This window comes from Eublepharis macularius, chromosome 19 (genome assembly GCF_028583425.1).
Source record: "Eublepharis macularius isolate TG4126 chromosome 19, MPM_Emac_v1.0, whole genome shotgun sequence".
NCBI lineage: Eukaryota > Metazoa > Chordata > Lepidosauria > Squamata > Eublepharidae > Eublepharis > Eublepharis macularius.
The window spans coordinates 1,524,897-1,547,275 of record NC_072808.1 but is presented as its reverse complement, the minus strand read 5'-3'; the positions used below and the strand labels follow the sequence as shown (position 1 = coordinate 1,547,275).

At 48.9% G+C, this 22,379-nt stretch overlaps 1 protein-coding gene across 1 annotated transcript; it reads right to left on the bottom strand.

The window, feature by feature from the left end:
* Positions 1 to 4,209: 4,209 nt before the first annotated feature.
* Positions 4,210 to 15,380, bottom strand: RHEBL1 (RHEB like 1). The gene is made up of 8 exons (XM_055003970.1): positions 15,329 to 15,380; positions 11,966 to 12,037; positions 9,857 to 9,924; positions 9,447 to 9,529; positions 8,009 to 8,065; positions 5,987 to 6,034; positions 5,102 to 5,186; positions 4,210 to 4,299 (listed from the first exon to the last, which is right to left on the bottom strand). Exons 1-8 carry the CDS (start codon positions 15,378 to 15,380, stop codon positions 4,210 to 4,212), a joined length of 555 nt encoding a protein of 184 aa, XP_054859945.1.
* Positions 15,381 to 22,379: the final 6,999 nt, after the last annotated feature.

Sequence of the window (22,379 nt, the reverse complement as noted above, 5' to 3'; positions counted from 1 at the left end):
CTTATGGACACAGAGCGACAGGCTTCGTCCATGTTCATGACAATATCAGTCAGCTAACTGCCCCTCCTCTGTTCACATCAACTTATCCTTTTTAACAGGATTGAACCTGGGACCATTAGCATGAGTAGAGGCCCCACCGCTGAGCCATAGATAGCCCTTTTCGTGAGTGTGTGTCACAATTTTTACCTTGTATTGGCTAAAGGGAGTTCACACACAACACAAAATTGTAATTGCAATCCTAGTATACCACCCTTCCTTTTGTTCTCTCACTTAGTGTATTGTTTTAAAGCTCCTTCCAACTTTATGCTCTTCTAACTTGGCAGTAGTTAAAGTAGTTAAATGGAACATTTATACCATATGATGGTTTGCATTCAACAACTGTAATTATGGAAAACTACAGCTAACAAGCTATGGCGAGATTACGTACTCACTACGAGTTCCTCCTACACTTCTTTCCAGTGGACGTAACTGGCATTGGCCAATAAAACCTGGAAATGCCATTACATTTCTTATCTGTTGGGAAGACATTTGACATTTGACAATGCAAAATGCCATTACATTTCTTATCTGTTGGGAAGACATTTGACTGGTGGCAATGAGGGTTGGGTCAGAGTCAGATGGTTCATTCCAAAATTCACGGCAGCTCCTAAGAGGACAACAGTTCATTGTAGTACTGAGCCTTTTGTTTCCCTGTTAAAAACAGAAATTGGCAAAAAAAGAATCTCTTTTACTGGACTACACATCTTCTTTCCCTAAACCGGTTGAATTGGCAAAATGCTGTGAAGTTCCTGAAAAAGAAGTCATGAACCTTCTAGTTGCTAAAGTCAACCAATGACCTAACTGGTAGAAAAAGATGGCGCTAGGACCCAGAAGAGCACAGGTTGACTTCTGGGGGCAGGAAGTAATAGGCAAAGCAGAGGTCTGGCAGCTCTGGATCGTGTATACAATTCACAAAGGACAGTCCTGCAGGTTGTGGCTGCATCGAGGGCACAAGATGAAGCAACCCTTTGCTCCCTTCGAATGAAGCCGTTCTCTCATTTCACCTTTAGGGCGGCAGTTAAAGCAGGAGGGAGACCGAAAAGGTACCAGGCAAGACTGCTTCGAGGCTGTTTATGTTTTCAATCAGCCTGGACCAAAACTCAGAATGACAGTATCTCAATATTACTGCCTTGTTGCTAACAACGTAATTGATGCAATTAGCAGCAAATTAGCTCGAGAGTTGGCAGCGGCACAGAAACACGGCAAACGCTGAGAGCGATCAAGCCTGAAGGCACCATGAGCCAGGGAACGGGAGACAAGGGGGTGGACCTGTCCTGAGCCACAGAAGCCAGGACTATACTTGCTCCCCCGCCCCCCGCCGCCCATGTTGCATGCATAGCCTATGGTTGCATGGAATCAGCAGGAGAACCCCACACATTGGGACTCAATGGGCCACAGAACAGAGCCCCGAATGCTGAAACCGCACCCTGCCTTGGAGAAAATATCTAGCCTCCGTGACAACGAAGATGTGTGGAGCAGTCCCTCCTCTGGCTTCTGGGTAGGGGAAATAGCAGCGAGGCCCAGGCTACTACTGATGCCTCATGCGGCAAAACATCTTCCGCCAACCATTACTTTGGAAGGGAAACTGACGGACGGCAACCGGTGCCGCTGCTCTCACCACAGGAATCGGGGGAGCTCTCCTCCCCTCCAATGCCGGTGTGGTTGATGACCGAATCCTCTGCTACAATATAACGTAAAATTGATCTTAATACCACCCCCACCCCAAACCCAAAGTAACATTGAAATGAAAACAGTTATCTCTGGCAAGCCCTTGTAACCTTCCCCGCGGGCGATCCTTCCAACCAAGTTTGCTAAATAAACTTCCGTTGCACACTTTCTTGCAGCCACAAAGCCATTTTAGTACATCAGCCCCGGGCACTCCCGCCAAGGGAGCAGCAGGCGTGAGAACGGCTGCTTTTTCGTTCTCAGCGGCAACACACACGTAAGCATAAAAGTACAATCAATCGCGGAGCTGTCGCTTTGCTGCCTTGGTCAAGAGGGTGGAACTCAGCAGTAGTGTCCGTAGAGGGGGCAAAGACACTACAGCCTCACTTAGGCAGCACCCCCCCCCCCCGGTCATGATGCTTAAGATGTGTTTTCACTAGCCAAGCTATTTGAACATATCATGTATAGCCCCCACTCCACTATTCCCATTCCAGGCAGCAAGTTTCACGCCACCTTCGGTTATGTCCGATTCACTCTACAAGGACGGTGAATGTTCGGTGGTTCTAAATTAGCCAAAGTGTGACAAATCCTTGCTCAGATTTTCTTCTAGACAATACAAAGAAACATATTCAGCACAAACCATGTCCGTGTCTTAAGATGACACAGTGGTTCAGGACTTTCTGCTGGCGAACCCAGGGTCCAGAACCCGCTAGCACCACCTTCGCCAGAGGCTTGTTGGGAAACGGCTCAGTGCCAACCCCCCCACCCTGAGTTCTGTCTTGTCTATCACAGACACAGAGATAAGCAGAAGATATTCATGCTAACACCATGACCGGGATAAAAAACTCCCACTCAACACGCAAATCCTCCCCCCTCTCTTCCCCTCCTCCTTCCAGGCCACGGCTTCCTTGGCTTCGAGAGAGGCTGCTCCCAAAGTGTGCGCTGCCTGCTTGCTGTGAGTTTCAGGGTGACCATTTTAGGCAGCGGGGCTGATGTCGCGTTTAGCACCTGCCAATTCAAACACAGCCCTTGGGATCCTGGTCTGGTTCAGTTACAGGCTTACACACGCCTTCCGCCTGAGCACAAAGGAGAAGAATCAACAGTCCCAGCTTAGGTTTAGAACAGAACAGGAGTCTGCTGTGTGGACAGCCATTTTCCAAGAGGCCACAAAAACCTCGCTTAAAGGCCTCTTTTTTAAAGAAAAGAAAAAAAAGCACCATCGACTTCTCAAGGTAACCCTTTGGGCGGAAAATAAGATCTCACACCCCATGCACTGAGCCCTGAAAGAACAGGCATTTTCCATGCTGTAGCACCACAGATACTTATACTAAACAGTCTCTCTAGCTTTCCTTCTCCACTTCAGCGTGGGTTTTATGGAAACACCCCCCAGCTTCCCGGGAAATGGTCTCTCAGCAAGCTTGTGTTCCTTTCCAAAATGTTAACTGTGTCAAAGAGGCACAAGAGCTTTGCCACCCAGCAGCCAATTACGAAGATCAGCGAAAGTCATACTGCCCTCCTACAATGCCACGTTTCCTGCGAGAATCAACACTAAATACTTCCAATGATGTTGAGACCATAACTGCATTTACATGGCTTTACATATCTTCTGAAAGAGTTGAAGTATGCAAGCGGCACACAGGAGTTTAAATAGCACCCTCCAATATTGCTTTTCCGTTCTTTCGTGCAAGAGACTAGATGCAATAACATTTGAGTAGTGGTAAACATGCGGATATTTACCAGGTTAATCTGCTCTTCCCCCACCCTCGCCCTGATCTGGTTCCTGAACAAAGTTTTCACTTTTATTTGCATACGAAAAAGTTTACTGGGCACTGCCGAGCCATAACCCCTTCATGCCTCCGTCACGTTCGGTTCTTTAAACAGAGTGCCAAGTACATGGAAGAGGAGGGTGGGTGGGTTAGGGCGCAAATCGAAGAGAAAGGAACCATCTTTGAATCCCAGTTGGCAGCCTGGAATCTCACAGATAAATTAAAGTAAGGCAGCAAATTGCAAGAGGCACAACTGAAAACCCGCCAAGGGCGGTGGGGGTCAGTTACCATCGAAAGCACACAACGAACCAAAGAACTGGCCCTCGGGAGAAAAAAGGTCATAGAGCTGCCTCTCCGCCACACCAAGTTGTGAACGGGCACGTGGAAACTTGTGCATATACGGATTTTTCTTCGATATGAATATAAAGAAGAGTCCCTCCGTCAAAAAACAAAACATAAATAGATCCTGTTGTGCGCCTGCTCTCCCAGTTCTGTAAACATTTGGCAATACATATACATACATACAGATTGCTTCCAGCGAACTCATGTGCAAAACGGGGTCGCCTCCTCTAGGGGGCGAGCAATGAGGTATATTGCGGCTTGTGTAGGATACCCGTAAGCTATTTCAGACCCGCTGTGCAGGGCTCTAGGTAGTTGCAATACCTGTCTCGAGTTGGCCCGAAATACCCTGACACACCCCCTCCCACCGGCAAAGCGGCTTCAGGTGGAGACAGGGACGTCACATCAGGACACAGCTGCGCTGTTCACCGTATGAGTTGTCCACGCGGTCAATTTCCTCAATTATCTTTGTGAAGATTCCTTGAGTCATCTGCAGGAGTCAGAGCGGGAGAAAGACGTCACCGGCAGCTGGGGGGTGGGGGGGGAACAGCCTTCATTTCTCAGTATAAGACACTTGAAATTATGCCCACTAAAAATTATGTAACTAAAAAAAATGCAGTAAGAGCTCCATGGTGCAGAGTGGTAAGCGGCAGTACTGCAGCCCAAGCTCCACTCATGATCCTGGCGGAAGGCGGGTTCAGATAACCGGCTCAAGGCTGACTCAGCCTTCCATCCTTCCGAGGTCGGTAAAAGGAGTCCCCAGTTTCCTGGGGGTAAAGTGTAGATGGCTGGGGAAGGCAATGGCAAACCACCCTGTAACAAAAGTCTGCCAAGAAAACGTCGTGATGCGACGTCCCCCTATGGGTCAGTAATGACTCGGTGCTTGCACAGGGGACTACCTTTACCTTTACTAAGGATCATGGCAAGATGGTTTACCGTTCCTGGCAGTTGGAACGAGGAGCACTGTGCTGTCTAACAGGGGATGCGAGTCCCGTGTAATCCACAGGGAGCATCTGTGGCTCCTTTGCATGGAGAAGATCCCCAGGTTCAACCCACAGCCTCTCCACTTAAGAGGACAGGGTAGGAGGTCACAGGAAGGGCCTCTTAGCAGAGACCCTGGGAGAGCTTCTGCCAGTCAGAACAAACAATATTGACTTGGATAGGCCAGCGGTCCGACACAGCGGAAGCAGCTCCGTTCATCACTTTTCCTAACCTGCAGTGAATCCGGAAAGAGATGGATTTCTATCCCATCTTTCCCTCCCGATTCGAGCCAGCAGAAGAGGTGGTCTGACCTGATTTTCTTTTGCCGAGGACTCCAGGAACACGGCACCCCAGGAATCAGCAAGCTTCCTGCCTTCATCAGTCTTCACCTGACGGCTGGAAAGATGCCAAGGAAAGGAGATGGGGGGTGGGGGGGCAAAAGAAGAGCATCTCGCCTGCTTTGCATCCCTACATTTTATTTCTGAGAGATGCCTTGTGGGTCTGGCATGAGCGGAAAGGTGAGATAGGGAACAGAATCCAGACGTTGCTGGCTGGATTCTATACGCAAAAAGAGTCTATACTGAAGAAACCAAATATTCTGCGTAGGATTTAAAATGCTGCCTGGCATTATAATTTCATTCATAAACAATTGCCCTTTCAAAACCATCTCCTGCTGGACTCCTGTATGCAATGTTCTTCATACCAAATTCAGGCACTTCCTCCCGTTTCCACCTCTGACTAACGTGCATTTTGTGTTAAACTTTCCGTTAACACTTTCTACATTCCCCCCCTCCCCGCAAATGTTGCACCCTTGAGGACTATAAACAACAGAACCTACTGGCACGTATCACGTGGGCCTATTTCAAGAGATGTTAGAGCCCAAATAGAAGGCAGAAAGCGCTCCACACACACACACACACACACACACACACACACACACACAGAGAGCCCATATGCTATTCATACACTATTCACACCTAGGGGAAAGATGCAAGCCTTCCACGCACAAGTGCGAAGAAACAGCAAGATGAAGAGAAGCAGTGTTTGATCCTGGCGAAGCATGATGAAACAGCGCTCGCCCTGATCCTGCTCCAAGGGATTGAACCAAAGACCAAAAGGGCATCCTCCCCCACACAGCGTGGGTTATCCGTCCTCCGGGAGAGACCGAAGCAGCCCCTTTCCTGTTTTCTTCTTACCTTTCTAGCGAGAGATCCGCTTTATTGCCCACAAGCACCACAGGCATCCTGGCGAGAGACAGAGAAAGGGAGAGCGCTAAAGGGGGCTCCCTCTCCTGCACACCAGAGAGGCCCCCCGTCCTCCCCACCCACCCCGAGGGCCAGCTGCAAAGGGTCAGTGCCTCCTGTCCCACTCTGCACAGGAGCTGGCAAGACCAGACCTGACCCTTCTCTAAAGAGGGTCTACATTCCTGACACGAGATGCTTCATCCCTCACTAAGGCGCAACACGTAAGATTTTGCAACGCACCGTGACTGCGGCCAAGGGTCAAACTAGGCAAGATGGCGTGATGGGCATTTTTTTTTATATCTAAGAGAGACTCTCTCTCCTGTCCCTCCAACTCAGACTGCAGAGGTATGCACTTGTGCCAGACGCAACACAGATACACACCAGCGCAGACCTCCCTGTTTGCCCCCAAAGAAAAGAAAAGAGGCTGGGGTGGGAGAGGGGGAGGGCTGTTTCCTTTGAGGGCTGCTATCAGGAAGGGAGAGTTGGTTTTGGTAGGCAAAAATGCACGGTGTGTGTGTGTGTGTGTGTGGAGGAATGAAACCTTCCCCTCTCCCCCTCCCCTGCAATCCACCTCAATCTAAACTGGACTCCCTGTTCAATGACTATTGGCAGTTTAAGGGATGCATCTGATCAAAGAGCTACTAAATGTCCTGACTGCGTTGACCTCCAGAGACGCCAGCAATCTGTCGCTTCTAAAATAAGACAGGTCTCAGCCCCAACCCGAACCAACCAAAGCCCCACCCAGTCTTCCTAGGTATGCTGAAGCTGATTAGGGTCAGTCACTAATGAGGGAAACACACTCTGCATATGCTCTGAGGCATTCAGGATGTCGCACCTTCTGACTTTAAGAAATAGCATCGCCAATAGCGTTCATAGATCCCAGAGGAGTTCGCCATGTTAGTCTGTAGTTGCAAAGTAGTAAATAGTCCAGTAGCTCCTTTAAGACTAAGCAACTTTACTGTAGCATAAGCTTTTGAGAACCACAGCTCTCTTCGTCAGATGCATCTGACAAAGAGAGCTGTGGTTCTCGAAAGCTTATGCTACAATAAAGTGTGTTAGTCTTAAAGGTCAGGCTTAGGAACAATTTGCAGGAGCAGTTTTTTAAAATCGCAGTGGCCCAGCTTGTCTTGGGAATACCTCCAAGCCCCAGGGCTCTTCAAAACCACACAGAGAGTTAAGATGCTACTCACAAGGCTGTGGTTTTGCTCAAAGGGAGAAGAGCTCCCTCTGAAGGCCGAGCACAAAGGATTCGACGTGGGCCCAGCCGTAGGTCTAAAGCCCAGTATTATCAAGGAAATCTGCAGCCTCGAGAACACTGCTGAAATTTGTAATATAATAAAGGAAATGAGCAAGCTGGGATCAGGAATTGGTACCAGTTATTGCCTTGCTTTTAATTTGATTGTCTTGAGAACTCACCGCTTAAAAGGACAATATTGCCCAGTGATACTATGAAGCTATTTCAAAATAAGCCAGCCACGAATCTCCTCTGTCCTGGAGAACAACCCGGCTTCCACTCTGTGCTGATGGAAACCAAGCAGTGCCTTCCGGCTTATATTTTCAGGGACGCACTGAGTACCATAGCAGGGGCAGCTTGTGCAATGGTTCCCCACCACAGAAGGAGGAAAGAAGGCTTGGCCGCTTTACCAGGGGGCATCAGGAGGCGGCCACAGAGCTACCATCCTGCAGGCACACATTCGCTGAGCGAATGACAGAGCTGGCAAATGAAGTCATCTCCTGCACCCAGAACCAGCTACTGCCTGGTGCAGTTGCAGCCCCGGTGTCTCCACCTCCTGAAGCAGATACCAAACCACCGTCTCCCTTCAGCCACAGCAGCTGCAGAGCCTGCAACAAGCCCCCCTGCCTCCACCCCCAGCCTTTCCTACCAGTCTCCCTCCTTCCACCCCAGAATTCTTTAGCATCGTCTTTTAGAACCGCGCCCCTGTTATCCCCAACCCCCAGTAAATTAGCATTTACCTCGTCTTCCCTCTGCTTTCATGCAACTTGCTGTGCAAAGACTTGACCACTTGAAAACTGCAGAAGAGGAGAAGGGAAGAGGGAAACCTCAGCTAAGATGCTTAGGCCACAGGAACTGAATACGACTCGTACCTTCCCCGTCAGATAGGCATGACCAGCCAACTTGCCCCGGGATCACCATATACTCGTTGGACACAGTTTAGTGCACAACAAGTTGCAGCTAATTAATTTTAAAAAAATATTTTGACTCTGGAAATCCCCGACCTCCTCAAATTTGTCACTGGACAGGTGATCAAGCAGATCTTACGGTGCAAAAGCTGCAGGACTAAAGCCTTGCACATTAGCAGACAACTCAGTAGAGGCCACACAGGAGCTCATAATTTTGCTCATAATTTCTTCTCTCATTGCCATTCACTGCTTCCCCCCCCCCCCCGCTTCAGAACATCACCCAGTTTTCATATCTCCTCTCAGCTACATGCCTTTTGTAAAAACAGTTCTAATGGAAGCTAAAGGCGGGGCTGGCAGTTATGTTTCCATCGCTAGGCAAGCCGCCTACCCCAAACAGAACGCATTTCCATTTTAACTTTGATGAATAAACAGGTTTTTGCAGTTTTGAAAGAGATCAAAGTCTTCCATAAATGCCTGCTTAAAAAAAATTGGCTAACGGGAGTTGTTATTCCCATAGACCCAAAGAGAGATGCCCTTACAGCCAGCTGAACCGGCACAGGAACTCTGCTGATGGGGTTGCAATCGCCCGACAGAATTATTCTGCCCCATCACGGTACTTGTCTAGCATGGTTAAACATAGCACGTCAGGTATCTGAAAGGGACTGGGCTGATGTCATTTGGAAGAGAGACAACTAAACATGGAGTGATTCCACACACGTTGGATAATGCACTTCCAATCCTCTTTATAGATCATTTGGAACAAATTTTTTTGTGTGCGGAACAAAAAATCCACCTCAAACGATTGATAAAGTGCATTGAAAGTGCATTATCCAACGTGTGCGGAATCATGGTGTGACCAAGGCTGATTCCGCACACGTTGGATAATGCACTTTCAATGTACTTTATCAATCGTTTGAGGTGGATTTTTTGTTCCGCACACAAAAAAATTTGTTCCAAATGATCTATAAAGAGGATTGGAAGTGCATTATCCAACGTGTGCGGAATCAGCCCAAGTCAGAAGTTTCCATAGCATTTGCTGATAGCTGAGGAAGAAAGGAAAGACAGGCATAAAAACAGTTGAAGTCAAGATCAGCCTGGTCGTTTGGCCTCAATTTTGTCCATGCCAGAGCCTAAATCTCCCCAAATTTGTCATAGCCAAGCCACAGTATCAAGGGGGTAAAGCTTCCTGCCGTGAAGCATCCCACTGACCTCTAAGCAGACCAGTCCCCATCACGCTTGCCTTGTGTTCACAGGCTCAGGGCTCCCTTACCTCTTGAGAGACGTGACAGAATACACCAGCACGTAGCCGTGGATGCCAATGATAAAAGAGTGCGGCAGGATCGTGTACTCATCCTGGACAAGCACAAAATGAGGAGAGACGAAGAATCATGCCAATTAAGAGTCATTTTGTTGCAAAGGAACTGCCATCAGCTCATGAGCACGCACGCTTTGGGGTTTAACGCATGGGAGAGGGTAATGAACTTCAGAGAGCACCTCTGGTAAAGGTCTGACACAAAGGATTGCTCCGTTTTGACAGATTTATGGGCGTGCATCACACTCCAGAAGCAGCTGTTTTTCGAAGGGAACTATATTACATTGGCCAGGTAGGGGGGGGAGAGAGAGAGAGAGTGCCCATGGGAAAGAGCAGTACAGAAGACAGAGAAGGACAGCCGTTCTTACCTGCCCTGCAGTGTCCACTAGCTGCAGATGGAATTCATCCTTCCCCATCGACAACATTTTGTTGTAAGCTAGAGAGTGAGGGGAGAAAGGAAATGTACAACAACGTGACTCAAATCCCACTGCACTCCTTCACAATTTAATTCCCACGGAGAGTTAAACGGAGAGCCAGTTTGGTGTAGTGGTTAAAAGCAGCAGGACTCTAATCGGGAGAGCCAGGTTTGATTCCCCCCTCCTCCACTTGAAGCCAGCTGGGTGACCTTGGGTCAGTCACAGCTCTCTCAGAGCTCTCTCAGCCCCGCCCACCTCAGAGGGTGGTGGTTGTTGTGGGGATAATCATAACATACTTTGTAAACCACTCTCAGTGGGTGTTAAGTCACCCTGAAGGGCGGTATATAAATCGAATGCTGTTTTTGCCGTCATTATTATCCCAGTGCCCTGTATCCAAGCAACTTCCGCCTCCTTGTTCCGCCCAATCATTGTGCCAACCAGGGCCTCCATCTTCCACCAGTCTAGCAATCTCCCCCTCCTAGCACTGCATTCCAGCCTGTTCCGTTCCTTTTCTTCTCCGGCCCATCTAAACCAATCTGACTTCATCTGAATTGGAGATCAGCAAAAGCAAAGGGAAGGACTGGGAAGGGCTCCGAAAGGATTCTCCACCCATTTGGGAATCTCTCATCCAAGCAGAGGCATTTCTATACATTCAAGAGACTCTATATGCATGCACAGAATTTGGGGTTTTGTCCTCCTGTTGGGGCTTTTGACAGCATGGCCACTCCCACCACACCACCGCCTAAGTGCTTTTCAAACTGAAGAGAGCAAAGTCAGCGAACGTCTTAAAATAACAGGCTAGGAATTGCAATGGGAAGCAAAACCCAGCTGAAGAAGCACTGGACGACCTGCCTCGCATCAGCCCGGCTTCACTCGCAGCAGTTACTATCTGCAGTTGCTCATGAGGAAGTATGCAAAGTAACCAACAGATGCATAGCTGTCTGTAGCCACTGATACAGAGAATGGCAGTGTAATTATTTCTGGTAACATCTTGATAGAGAAATCAAAGGGACAAAATTTAATGCCTGCCCCAAACCCTAAGCGTGGGCCGGCACTGAACCTCTGGCCGTTAGGCTAGCAGCCCCTCTGGGAAACGTTTTGGGCAGATTCCCCCCACCCCTGTGATCAGCACATTGGGAAAACAGGAGCTAAGTATCCCTTCTCTCCCAAAGACAATCACATCCAAACCCAATAGATTTCTGGGGAAACCTGCCCTCAGATAATCTGAACTGTTTCTCTGCATGAAATGGGTGTGGACTCCCCTCCAAAAACAGGAAGGGGCTGAAATGAAGGCGGAGGGGATCTGCGGCATGGCAGGAAATTAGCGTAGAGGTGCGACGTAACCTTTGTTTTAAATTGGAAAACCCCTAGAATCCAAAAGTTCTAACTGAAGATATTCCTTGCCCACTCAAAACTTCATCAAAACTTATTTGATTTTACCTCTTCTTGAAAAGCAAGAGCCCCTTTGTTTTTGTAATGAGTCAATACATTTATTTATAGATTAAAAAACCAAGAGCCCCTTTTTACAAAAAAGATCTTTTGAACTTTCAGTCTCAGTGTACGTCCTATCTCTCTCTCTCCCCCCCCCCCCCCGGCCTTTCTTACCAAAAAAAAGAACAAGCAATTGAAGTTCACTTCCTACATTTAACTTGAATTTGCCTCCCAAACATCAATTCACATTGAAAACTAGGTGTCTTTTTAAAGAGGGACGTTACACAACATGATCTTACGGTTTTATTAGTGTGAGCCAATTTGATGGGGGAGGGATATAAAAGGACTGTGTGTGTGTATGTATCACAAGCCCCCCCCCCCAAAAAAAACATTTGTTAAGTACTTTCCCACACAGATTAAACATGAAATCAACACAGGAGATTAATTTATGGGACTGCCCACCACCACTTTAAACACACAGTAAAGATATCCCTAGAAACCTCATTGGTAAAAGCATGAACAAGTGTTTGTGCAAAGACACCACTGAGTTCGAACATTCTCCAGTTATTTGCCCCTTACAGCTAAGCTCCCAGATGCGACTCAGTAAAGACCGGGTTGCGCAACACTTACTGCTTTCCACCGTGGGGTCATAACACTCCAGAAACTCTCCATCAATGAACTGGTGAGCAAGAGAGGTTTTACCTAGAGAGGGAAAAGTGACGAGAAAGCTTTGCTTGCAAGTGGGCTCTTGAGATCCCTTCGCAACCAGTAACAAAGACATTTTTAAAGGAAGAAACTTTGCAAGCCCCCCTGCCTTTCCTGATAAAAGGTGAGAACTGCATTGACTTACAAATCAGGGCCACTAAGGGGCAGCTGGCCAACGGAATCCAAGATTGGGTTCTGCGGTGGGAGACAGACAGAGGAACTGTGATGCAAGTGCTCAAGGGCAAATCTCCAGTATGTGGATTTTGTTTTAAAACCTCTATAGTGCCCCAGTGACTACTGCTCTGCGGCTAAAGACAAGTGGTGTAGAAGCCCTCAATATCGGGAGAAATAAGAAAAGCCCCTTCAAGACCCATTGAGGAGAAAAGCAGAATATAAATATTTAGAAAGACAAGTTGGCCAAATGATGATACACTCCACATACAGAAGGTACGTTCCACGGGCCTGAAGTATGGGAAGTGAAATGGGAGCGCACCAGAGGAAAAACAATACAAAAACTAGTCCATAAGTAGTACAGTTTGAAGGGTTTTTTTTAATGTCTGATTTAATTAGGTTGATTACACTTACAAAAATGCATCATTAACTATGTAAAAAAAACAACTGAGTGGGGCTCTTACCTTTTTAAAAAAAAAAACGAACTGTCAGTTTAGATTATACATGTGTCCAAAACCCTGTACTAACATCGTAAAGGAGGTAGGTGATCTTTCTTGGTCTGAGGTAGGCTGCCAACATCTTAAACACTAAATTCAGTATCATTTGGAGAAGTCTACAGACTGTTTCAAGATGCGTAGATAAGGAATATCCTGAATTATATTTAATCTCTTAGCCTAGAGAGATTACAGCAAAACCTGCAATGGGCATTCTCCAGGATGTACTTGTTCAGTCAGTAACAGGATTTTATTCCATTCGGACGAAAACACACAACCATCAATAGTAAATAGGTAGCCAGCATGCAAACAACTCCTCCTTGAAAACGTGTTTGGAAACGTGTTTCAGTTACAGGCTCAAGGGGTGCCGCTGAGAAGCAGGAAAGGGAGAAGCATCTTGGATTGCCGTTTCTCCTGCTTCTGCTGGAAGGCATGACGAGGACTTCATGCACAGACAATCCGCAAGCGATCGAGAACGATCAAGACCTCACCAGGTCCCAATTTTGCACCCCGCAGCAGCAACAAAACAGAAATGCAACTTGCTCGTGATTTTGCCAACCCTTGTTTTTTGGGCGACAAAGGAATAAGCCAGCAACAGGTGGAGCAGCTTTCACTGAACTAGCTAAAGTAGCTAAACATACATACACAGGCTCGCAACCGTCAACTGTGTGGAAACACCAGAAGGAAACAGGCACAAGAACACACACGAAGTTGCCGTATACTGAATTGTGTACTCAGACTAGCACGGGCTCTCCCAGGGGACTTAGGCACATGTCTTTCATATCACCTATGGCCTGATCCTTTCTTTTTTTTTTACACTGGAGATGCTGAGGATTGAACCTGAGACCTTCTGCAGACCAACCTCTGAGCCTAACACAGGTGACTGTGGAGATCTGACATAGCCTGGTGGCCTTGAGACATTAACGGCACATTAACGAGGCACAGAGATCCTTGTTTACCTTTGTCCCTTCATCACATAAGCTACTTTGCTCACTTGCACAGCTTTCCACTACGTACGCACAAAACTGAGCTAGAGTTTGGAGCCATCTTTGCAAGAGTGTCAAGACGCAGATCTCAACACACCTCCACCACTTCAAGAAAAATGTTCTCGGCCTCCCAGCCTCTTTGGCCAAGTTCCATCTGTTGGCGCTGCACTTGGATTTTATTCTAGCGATGAAAAAAGGCATTTATAAGCTACCCAGTGAAAATGATTTGTTTTAGAGTATCATAATCAGGATATGAATCTTAGATTCTGCTCCTAGCTGCCCAAGCTGACAAAAAGAAATCAGAGTCCCATAAGCACCTTTCAGCAAATACTTTGAAACACAGGCAACTTGATACCTGGGGCACCTTCAGTCCTACCCCACCCTTATCGTAACAACCACTAAGCGGTTTGTGAAATGAGTTCGTTGCACTCTTTTACATTTTTTCCACTTTATTTAATCACTTTATTTATAGTCCACCTTTTCCACTGAGAATCAAGGCAGATTGCTCCGTGTAAGGAACATGATATGTGCTGCAACAAGAGAGGCTAAATGTACAAGTCAATGGAAATTAAATGTAAACTCGAGACTTTCCAGAAAACCCTCCCTGATGATCCGTATAAGCATCTCCCTTGGAGCACTTCTTGCCAGCATAACAGCAGCATAATACTACAGCGCAACTTTATCTACTCAGTCTCAGGCAGGGAGCATTTTGCTTTGCCATAACTAGCTACGTTGAAAATCTGCAGCGGCCCAACACAGTTTTGGACCTGTTCAAACAAGATACATATGGCTGTACTAGGGGGGCCAACTTCCGAGGCACACACATTGGCGCCCACCACCACCGGACGCACACGGCTGGACGCACACGGCCTGCCACCGGGAGATTTATTAACCCATCCTAATCACAGCACAGAGCCTCCGGCCCCCTTTGGCCGAGCCGTCCATGGACCCCCCCCCCAGCTGCTGCAGCCTTGATCTAAGGAAACAAGCCCTGTCACCCCCCCTCCCATGCATAACCTTTGACCCCAAGTCATTTCCTCCCCCTGCATGCGGATTAATAGAAAACAGACCCCCCCCCTCCCCCGGTGACCGACTGCCTTGTTAGGCTGTGGGCAGAGGGCTGGGGGGGGGGCGCCAATGGCTCCCCCCGGAGGCAGAGGCCGGGGAACGGCTGCCCCCCGGCTGCAAGTTCCCCCTAGCGGGGAGCTTCGGTGCAAGGGCAAGAGAGGCGCCGCTGCTCCCACCGAGGCGCCCCGGCAGCCCAAAGGCGGAGGCGGCGCTTCGGAGGGGCGCCGGGGAGCGGCGGCAGCGGCGGCAGCAGCAGCGCTTTGGGGCGCCCGCCGCGGCCAGCCACGCGCGCCCCGGGGCCGCGCAGGCGGGCAGCGGAGCAAAGCCCCGCAGCGCGCCCACGGGCAAGCCCCGAGGCCGAGCCCGGAGCCCCGAGCGGCCAGGGGCGCGCCGCCTCCCGCCCGTGCCCGCGGGCTCCGTGTCCCGGAAAGCCCTCCGTCCCCACGTGACGCGCGCAGCCTCCGGGGAAGCCCGGCCGCCCCCCACAGCCCCCGCGCCTGGCGCCCCCCGGCCCCGGAGAGCCCCCGGCCCGCCCGCCTGGCCACGTGCCCGCGCCCGCCTGGCCTCACCCACGGAGCGGTAGCCCAGCAGCACGACCTTGCGGTAGCGCACCAGCGGCATGGCCCGGGCCCGGCGCGCCGAGGGGAGGGTCGGGTCGGGTCGGGTCCGGCGGGCGAAGGGCGGCGGCGGCGGCGGCGCCGGAGCAGAGGCGAGGCGAGGCGAGCCGCGGGCGCCGCAACTACAAACCCCCCACGTGAGCACAACACTGGCCCGCGGCCGCCGCCTCTCATTGGCCCCCGGGAAGGAGGCGCCTGCGCCGTCCGCCGCCTGCGCTCCATTCATGAAAACGGCCGGCCGGGCGGGCGCGCGGGCCCCTCCCCTCCCGGGGCGGCCTCGCGCGGGATTCGGCCGAAAAGCGGCCGCGGCTTTGCGCCCCTCCGAGGCCCTCCCCGCCTCGCCGTTTGTATCGCACGGCGAATGGCAACAACGTCGCTTGGGGGGAAATAATCAAGCCCGTCGGAACGCCTCTCCGGCGCGCCAGGCCGGGCGAGCGAGTCACGCACGTGCTGGAACGCCTCGCGGTTCCGTTCATGGGGATGAATTTGCCGGGTCGGACCCGAGAGCCGTTTGGAGGAGCTTTGACTCTCCAGAGCTCGTGTCCCGGGAATCGAGCTGGTCTTCAAAGTGCTGCTGGGCCTGGAGCTTCTACTGCGGACCAGCAGCCCGAAACTACCGAAGATAACTGAAATTCCTACAGGCCGGTTCGCTCCAGCTCGCTCGCGGACCGGTTCTGCTCCCTGTACATTGATCCAGAGGAGTTAGCCGTGTTCGTCTGCAGTAGCAAAACAGCAAAGTGTCCCGTAGCACCTTTAAGACGAACCCACTTTATAGGCGCATAAGCTTTCGAGAGCCACAGCTCTCTTCGTCAGATGCATGGAGGCATGTTGCTCTCGAAAGCTTAGGCTACAATAAAGTGGGTTAGCCTTAAAGGTGCTACTGGACTCTTTGCTGTTCTGCTCCCTGTATCTTCTGCCTAACCCAGGCACAGGGTGGTGTCTTTGCAAAGGAAGCTCGGTGGCTGGTATTCTTCTGAATAAAGGTAAGAGGGTGGCTATTTTGAGCCGCCCTTTCTTCTTTCTGTAGGAGCGGGAGCATTTGCCTTTTCCCTCCCACTGATAATACCTCTGTTGGGAAAGTGTACTGCCGGGCCTCTGGGCTCGGCTTCTTTATATTTCCCCGAGGCTCAGGAAATATTGACTGTTCCTTTATCACAGCCGAGGAGCCAACGCCCCTTGTTCCCAAATGTTTTAAATGTGCTGCTGTTCTGCTTGGGAATAACCTTCATCCACATTAGCTTCCCCCTAAACGTGCTTAGGGTAGATAGCTGGAGCTGCATAAGAATTATCTAACACATACATTTTCATGCTATACTTTCTCAGATGCTTCGCTAATGAGTTAGGGACCATGGACTTCAACACTATGTTGCCTTACATCAGCAACTGATGAAGAGAGCTGTGGTTCTCGAAAGCTTAGGCCTCAATACAGTCGGTTAGTCTTAAAGGTGCTACTGGACTTTTTACTATTTTGCCATACATACTCTCTGTTGCTTTCGATATGTGCTCCTTCATGTTGTCTAATGTCAGCCCTAGAATTGCTTATGTTCGGTTTCAGATTTTCTTCAACTCTGAATTGGATTTTTGCTAATGCTCTGTCTGTGAGAAAAGCAGAGTATAAATGACACAAATAAATAAATACCATTTCACATAGAAGAACAGCGGAACTGGAAACGTGCAAAGGTCCTTGGGCTAGAAGAAGGGGCCGTCCATCCAGCACCCCCGCGTGGAATGCATCTCTCCCCCCACCTCTGCTTTTCGCAAATGTGTGGCCTGGACAATTCTGAACAAGTTCCACTGTCCCCCCCCCCCCCGCCCCCGCCCATGAGCATGCAGTTGTGAGAACAGTTTAAGAGCATCATGCCACTGTTAAAGCACAGGGACTTTGCCACACTACATAACAATCTGTATTTCATGTATCTGAGGGCTCTGCAGTTCCCAGACTTGTCCCTTTCACCACCAGAAACTGAATTTACTGTCGATTGCAATTCATTTTATTTTTTCATCTTGTTTACGCTATTTGTAGTCTTGCCTTTCTCTCTGAGACTCAGGGTGGATTACACAGTGTTATTAATACGGTCATTTTCAACATTATTTCAATAAGCAATGTACGAAATACTTTGCATTTTCTTAGTGCCTTTTCGGGGTGCAATTGCAGGGAACTTAACCCTAGGTCTGCTCTTGTGTTTGATCCATCTGTCCGTCCACCATCCTATGTCTAATTCCCAAGTGGCCGAGATGTGTTAAATCCACAAATAAATGCCAGCCCCACCCCCTGAACCTACTATGGCCCCCTGTCCGTGCCCCCCCCCCGGCATTGCCAGCAACCCCCCCCCCCCGGCTGCTGCAGGCTCCTTGTGGGTCCCCAGTGGTCTGATCTATCAAATAGCCTTGATGTCTGTTCACCTACTTTTCATTTCTATTGGCTGATACTGAAATCTACATTTCCTTGGAGGAGTGAAGAGTTGTGGCTTTAAAGCACTCACTGCAAAGGGCATCGCTATCATTTCTTCTAGATATGTTACTGAGATGAACCAAGATTGGAACCCAAGGCAGAAAATCCCCATGGGACCTGCCATGCTAACCAAAGTGACGTATCACACTAATTAATTAAGGGTTTTTAAAATTTTGAATGATTCTTCAGAATCTGCTGCCAGAGGGCAAACCTCACGCTAGCTAATGCTTGGCCAGGCCTGATAAATCATGACTCACACTTTATTGCTTCTTAATCTTTCCACTCAAGCAAATATATAGTCTCCCTTTAAAATAGTAAAGACTCCGGTAGCACCTGTAAGACTAACCAACTTTATTGTAACATAAGCTTTCGAGAACCACAGCTCTCTTCGTCAGATGCATCTAACCCACTTTATTGCAGCATCAGCTTTCAAGAACCAGAGCTCTCTGACAAAGAGAGCTGTGGCTCTTGAAAGCTTATGCTACAGTAAATTTGGTTAGCCTTAAAGGTGCTACTGGACTCTTTTCTATTTTGCTACTACAGACTAACAGGGCTAACTTCTTTGGATCTATTCTATCTTCAGAAATAGAAAGAAGAGACAGCTATTCCTACTTTTTCTCCCCTCCTGCCGTAAGATGATAAAGGTCAGCCTTCAAAGGATGAAAATGAAAGCAAAATTAAATGTTTAAGGAATAATTGGGTGGGGGGAGCTGGATAATCCTTGCTAATTTTTGCCATTTTTAAGTTCTTAGAAAGTACTCTGCTTAGCTGAGGAAGCGGACCATCCTTGCCAAGGTGTTTTGATTTTTTTTAAAGCTGAGCAGGGCGGCGGTAACGGTTCTGTTGGCATTATTACCATGGAAGCTATCAGAAGTTATTTCTGTGCATTCTTATGGTGGGGCACCAGGTGGCAGCAGAAACCACAAAAACCGACTCTGAAAGCCGGTCTGGTGGCTCCTGGAATCCAGAACAGATTTCTTTGGGCATAAACCAGAGCCCAACCATCAGATGCATAAAAAGCTACCTTACATTTATACTGATTGTAAATAGTCCCATTAGTAATTTTTTAAACATGCATACATTTTAAAAACGTTTTCTTCTTGTGCCCATCTGCCAAGTACAGAAGCACAGCAAGAACCCAGTGGGGAGCTCTAATCCACAAAAGTTATGCCACACCCAAGCGCTAAGTCTTTGATGTGCCACAAGGCTCTTTGTTGTTGTTATTGTTGTTGCTGCTGCAACAGATTAAGACGGCAATCCTCTTGGAATTCATCGCACAATCAGAAGTTCCCTGTGGCCTTCAGTTCTCTTATTTGGTAAATACAACCCACCAGGTTTGATCTTTATAGCTGCAATCTAGCCACTGGTCAGTACATTTGAGTCTCTGTTGATCTCATTGGAAGAAACTCAGAATGGAGGCTTTGCTGGGCTGTGAAACGCAATGGGACCCAAAGCCACTTGATCTGAGCTCGACAGACATGCTCTGCCTGTGTCTGAGGGCTTGGGTGCTTGCAGTTTGTTTCCCACTCGCTTGTTCCTTGCATTGCTTCCTTGATCTGTTGGTACGTGGCTTTGTAGTGTGGTATATGCAGTGTGGACAATACCTCTCTGTTATTTCCAAAGTGTAGCTAATTCCCACACGGTCCCTCATTTTTGTAAAATAAAATACCTTTTATTGATTTTTAGTTAACTTAGAGCAGATACATCTCTATTCCTGTACCACAGCTTTTCTGCTGTACACGGTTTCCTTTGCCGTGATAATCCATGTAAAATACGAAGGCCTATCTGTATCAAATGTCTAGGCCATGCTTATTTTGATTGGAATACAGGTGATCTCTTGCCATGGAAACCCCAACAGGGGTCGCCATAAGTCAACTCTGACTTGAGGGCACCCTCCACCACCACAGGAAAGGGTTACATCCTGCCCTGATCAAAGAAACAGCTTGGATCCCATAAAGCAAAACTCAACTTTCTCCCCTCCCCTCTCCAGCTACAACTCAAAATGCTCCCTAAAATGCTGCCCTGGTGGGGCTGTGCCCTCTTGAGCAACACGGGGGCGGGGGGAGGGAAATGAAGAATCTGTACGGGGAAAAATAGGTCCATCCATAGAAACCTTCTGTTGGCTCCACTCCAATCAATTGCCCGACCCTCTTGCCATTCCTAAAGTGGATGGGATAGCTGGCTACGAAGAGCAAGTTCGGTGTAATGGTTAAGAGCGACAGGACTCTAATCTGGAGAACCGGGTTTGATTCCCCACTCCGCCACTTGAAGCCAGCTGGGTGACCTTGGGTCAGTCACAGCTCTCTCAGGGCTCTCTCAGCCCCACCCACCTCACAGGGTGGTTGTTCTGAGGATAATAATGACATACTTTGTAAACTGCTCTGAGTGGGCGTTAAGTTGTCCTGAAGGGCAGTATATAAATCAAATGTTGTTAGAGAGAAAACTCAGGCCATCTTGGGTTCCCTGTCCTGCTTTCTCCATCAGTTTTGCAAGCCAATCCCATGCATGTTTTACTGACTCAATAAGCTCAATAAGACAGGCTCCAAAATTTTGGATTTTGGCTTTTATCTTCATGTCCCTGGGCCAGGACTGAACACCGGCAGGCCGACACAGGCGAGTCCCCGCCGAGGCCACCACCTCACCTTCTGGAATCAACTCATCGCCTCATATCCACTGAATTTTTGCGTCTCTCTGGCTTTTTTCTGAGCGCAGTGGTTTTCAATGGACCTAACTCTGGCTGGAATGTGGTTTTCAATGGACCTAACTCTGGCTGGAATGTCTTCTGCACGGTAACCTACCCCTTAGCAAGGCAAGCCTCAAACACTGTCTTGATTTTCAGTGGAGTTTTCGAGAACTGTTTGAGAATCTCAAAGCTAACTAACTTTATATTTTTGATTGGTTACAGCCACACCCCTAAGCGTACTTACTAGGCAGTAGTTAGGCAGTGGGATTTACTTCTGAGTAAAGATGCTTAGGAGTGAGCTGTGTGAAACAAACCAAGCCAATTTATATGCCCAGAAATGGTGTCTTGACTAGTTCAACTGAATTGAAAAACTCACGAATGGGATGTACTTCCTTGCTTGAATTAGAAGAAAATTCATTTGTTTCTGCAGAAACCTTGTTTGCCCTTTTCGACCTGCCCCCCCCCCCTAAGCTTGTGTCTTTTTCTACACTTTCAAGCCTCCTCAAATGAGAAGGGACGGGGCTGGGAAGTACCCTTGGTTGGACACAATCTGGTCGCTTTATTTAGGAGCAGCCTGTGTGAGCAGGAAAGGGGGTGGCGGCAGCAGGAGCAGGTGAGGCTATTTCTGTACCCTGCCCTACCGCCACCTTTCTAATCTTGTCTCCTGTGTACCAGCAACTCCTAAAAACCTTCAAGGCAGCACAAAGGATGCCGCACCAGCTGCATCATAGAACCTCCCCCCACGCTTTGGGACGGATAAAGCAGTTTACCTCCCACCATGCTCGGCAGACAGGGCTGTGGGTGCAACAGTCTCCAAACAAATGCACTCCCTCTCAGGGTTACGAGATTTGTTGAGTCCTTTGATGTGGCAGAGCCTTGTCAAGGACTTAGCACTCATTCAATTTTGTATGATAAGGGACTAGAATCATCCACAGTACAGGGCCTGCTTGGGGCTTCATCTCGCTTTGATGCCAATGTAACGTGCGCCATACGTGCAACAATGCAAGTAAGACACACAGGGGGGGTCCAGACGGATCCCCTCTTATTGTGGGCAACACATGCGAGAAAAGGGGTGTAGACAAACCTTGAAGACTATGGGGCAGTCACTGTTATTGCTCCTGCCTTTGTTTCATTGCTGCCCACTTAACTTTTCTTCTCACGGACGTGGTGGTACAGTCTCAGCTTACTCCCATATAATGCGAGTAAGAGAGTTATCATTTATAAAACGGTCGGTCCAAAAGGATGCTGCTGAGCCCAGCGGTTGCCTCTTTCCTCAGCCTTTTTTAGGGCCTCATTCTCACTGCGACGGTAGAACTGTGTCTGGGTTAGACCACTTCGGACCATAAAGAATGGATCACAAGACTGAATGCCCCCCCACACACACACACACTCCTCCCTGCATAAAGCAAACGGGGATCAAGAAGCCCTGCCCAGCCTATTCTTCTTGTTTAAAGGAAATGTTTGTATGGGGGGGGGGGGGGGTGCAATCCACCCTGTGATACCACCCACCCACCCCCAACGAGGTACAGGTTTGTCATCTGTTTTAAGCAGAGGCCATATGAAGGCTGATTCTGGGAGCCTGGGCTGATCGTGAGGGGCAGGGCAGAAGGGGTTGCATCAGTGCTTAGTTCTCGTGGCTTTCTTACCTACCCAGGGTGGTGCCGATCACCACCTTGGGGTCAGGTGGTGGTTTTCCACAGGCTGGTTTGGCTAGCAATCCTGGAGGTGTTTTGCCATCTTCTAGGCATGGAGCAGGGGTCACAGGGGCAGTTGGGGGGGGGGGTATTTGTGAATTTCCTCCATTGAGCAGGGGGTTGGACTAGATGACCCTAGAGGTCCCTTCCAACCTTATGATTCTACGATCTCAG

What these genes read in the sequence shown, in the direction of transcription:
- RHEBL1 (XM_055003970.1), bottom strand. Translation starts at nt 15,380, where the DNA reads ATGCCGCTGGTGCGCTACCGCAAGGTCGTGCTGCTGGGCTACCGCTCC. An exon ending in TCTGTCACGTCTCTCAAGAG is followed by an intron (nt 8,066 to 9,446) that starts GTAAGGGAGCCC and finishes CCTCTTCTGCAG; the next exon opens with TTTTCAAGTGGTCAAGTCTT. An exon ending in CCTCGGCAAAAGAAAATCAG is followed by an intron (nt 4,300 to 5,101) that starts GTCAGACCACCT and finishes TGACTCCTGCAG; the next exon opens with ATGACTCAAGGAATCTTCAC.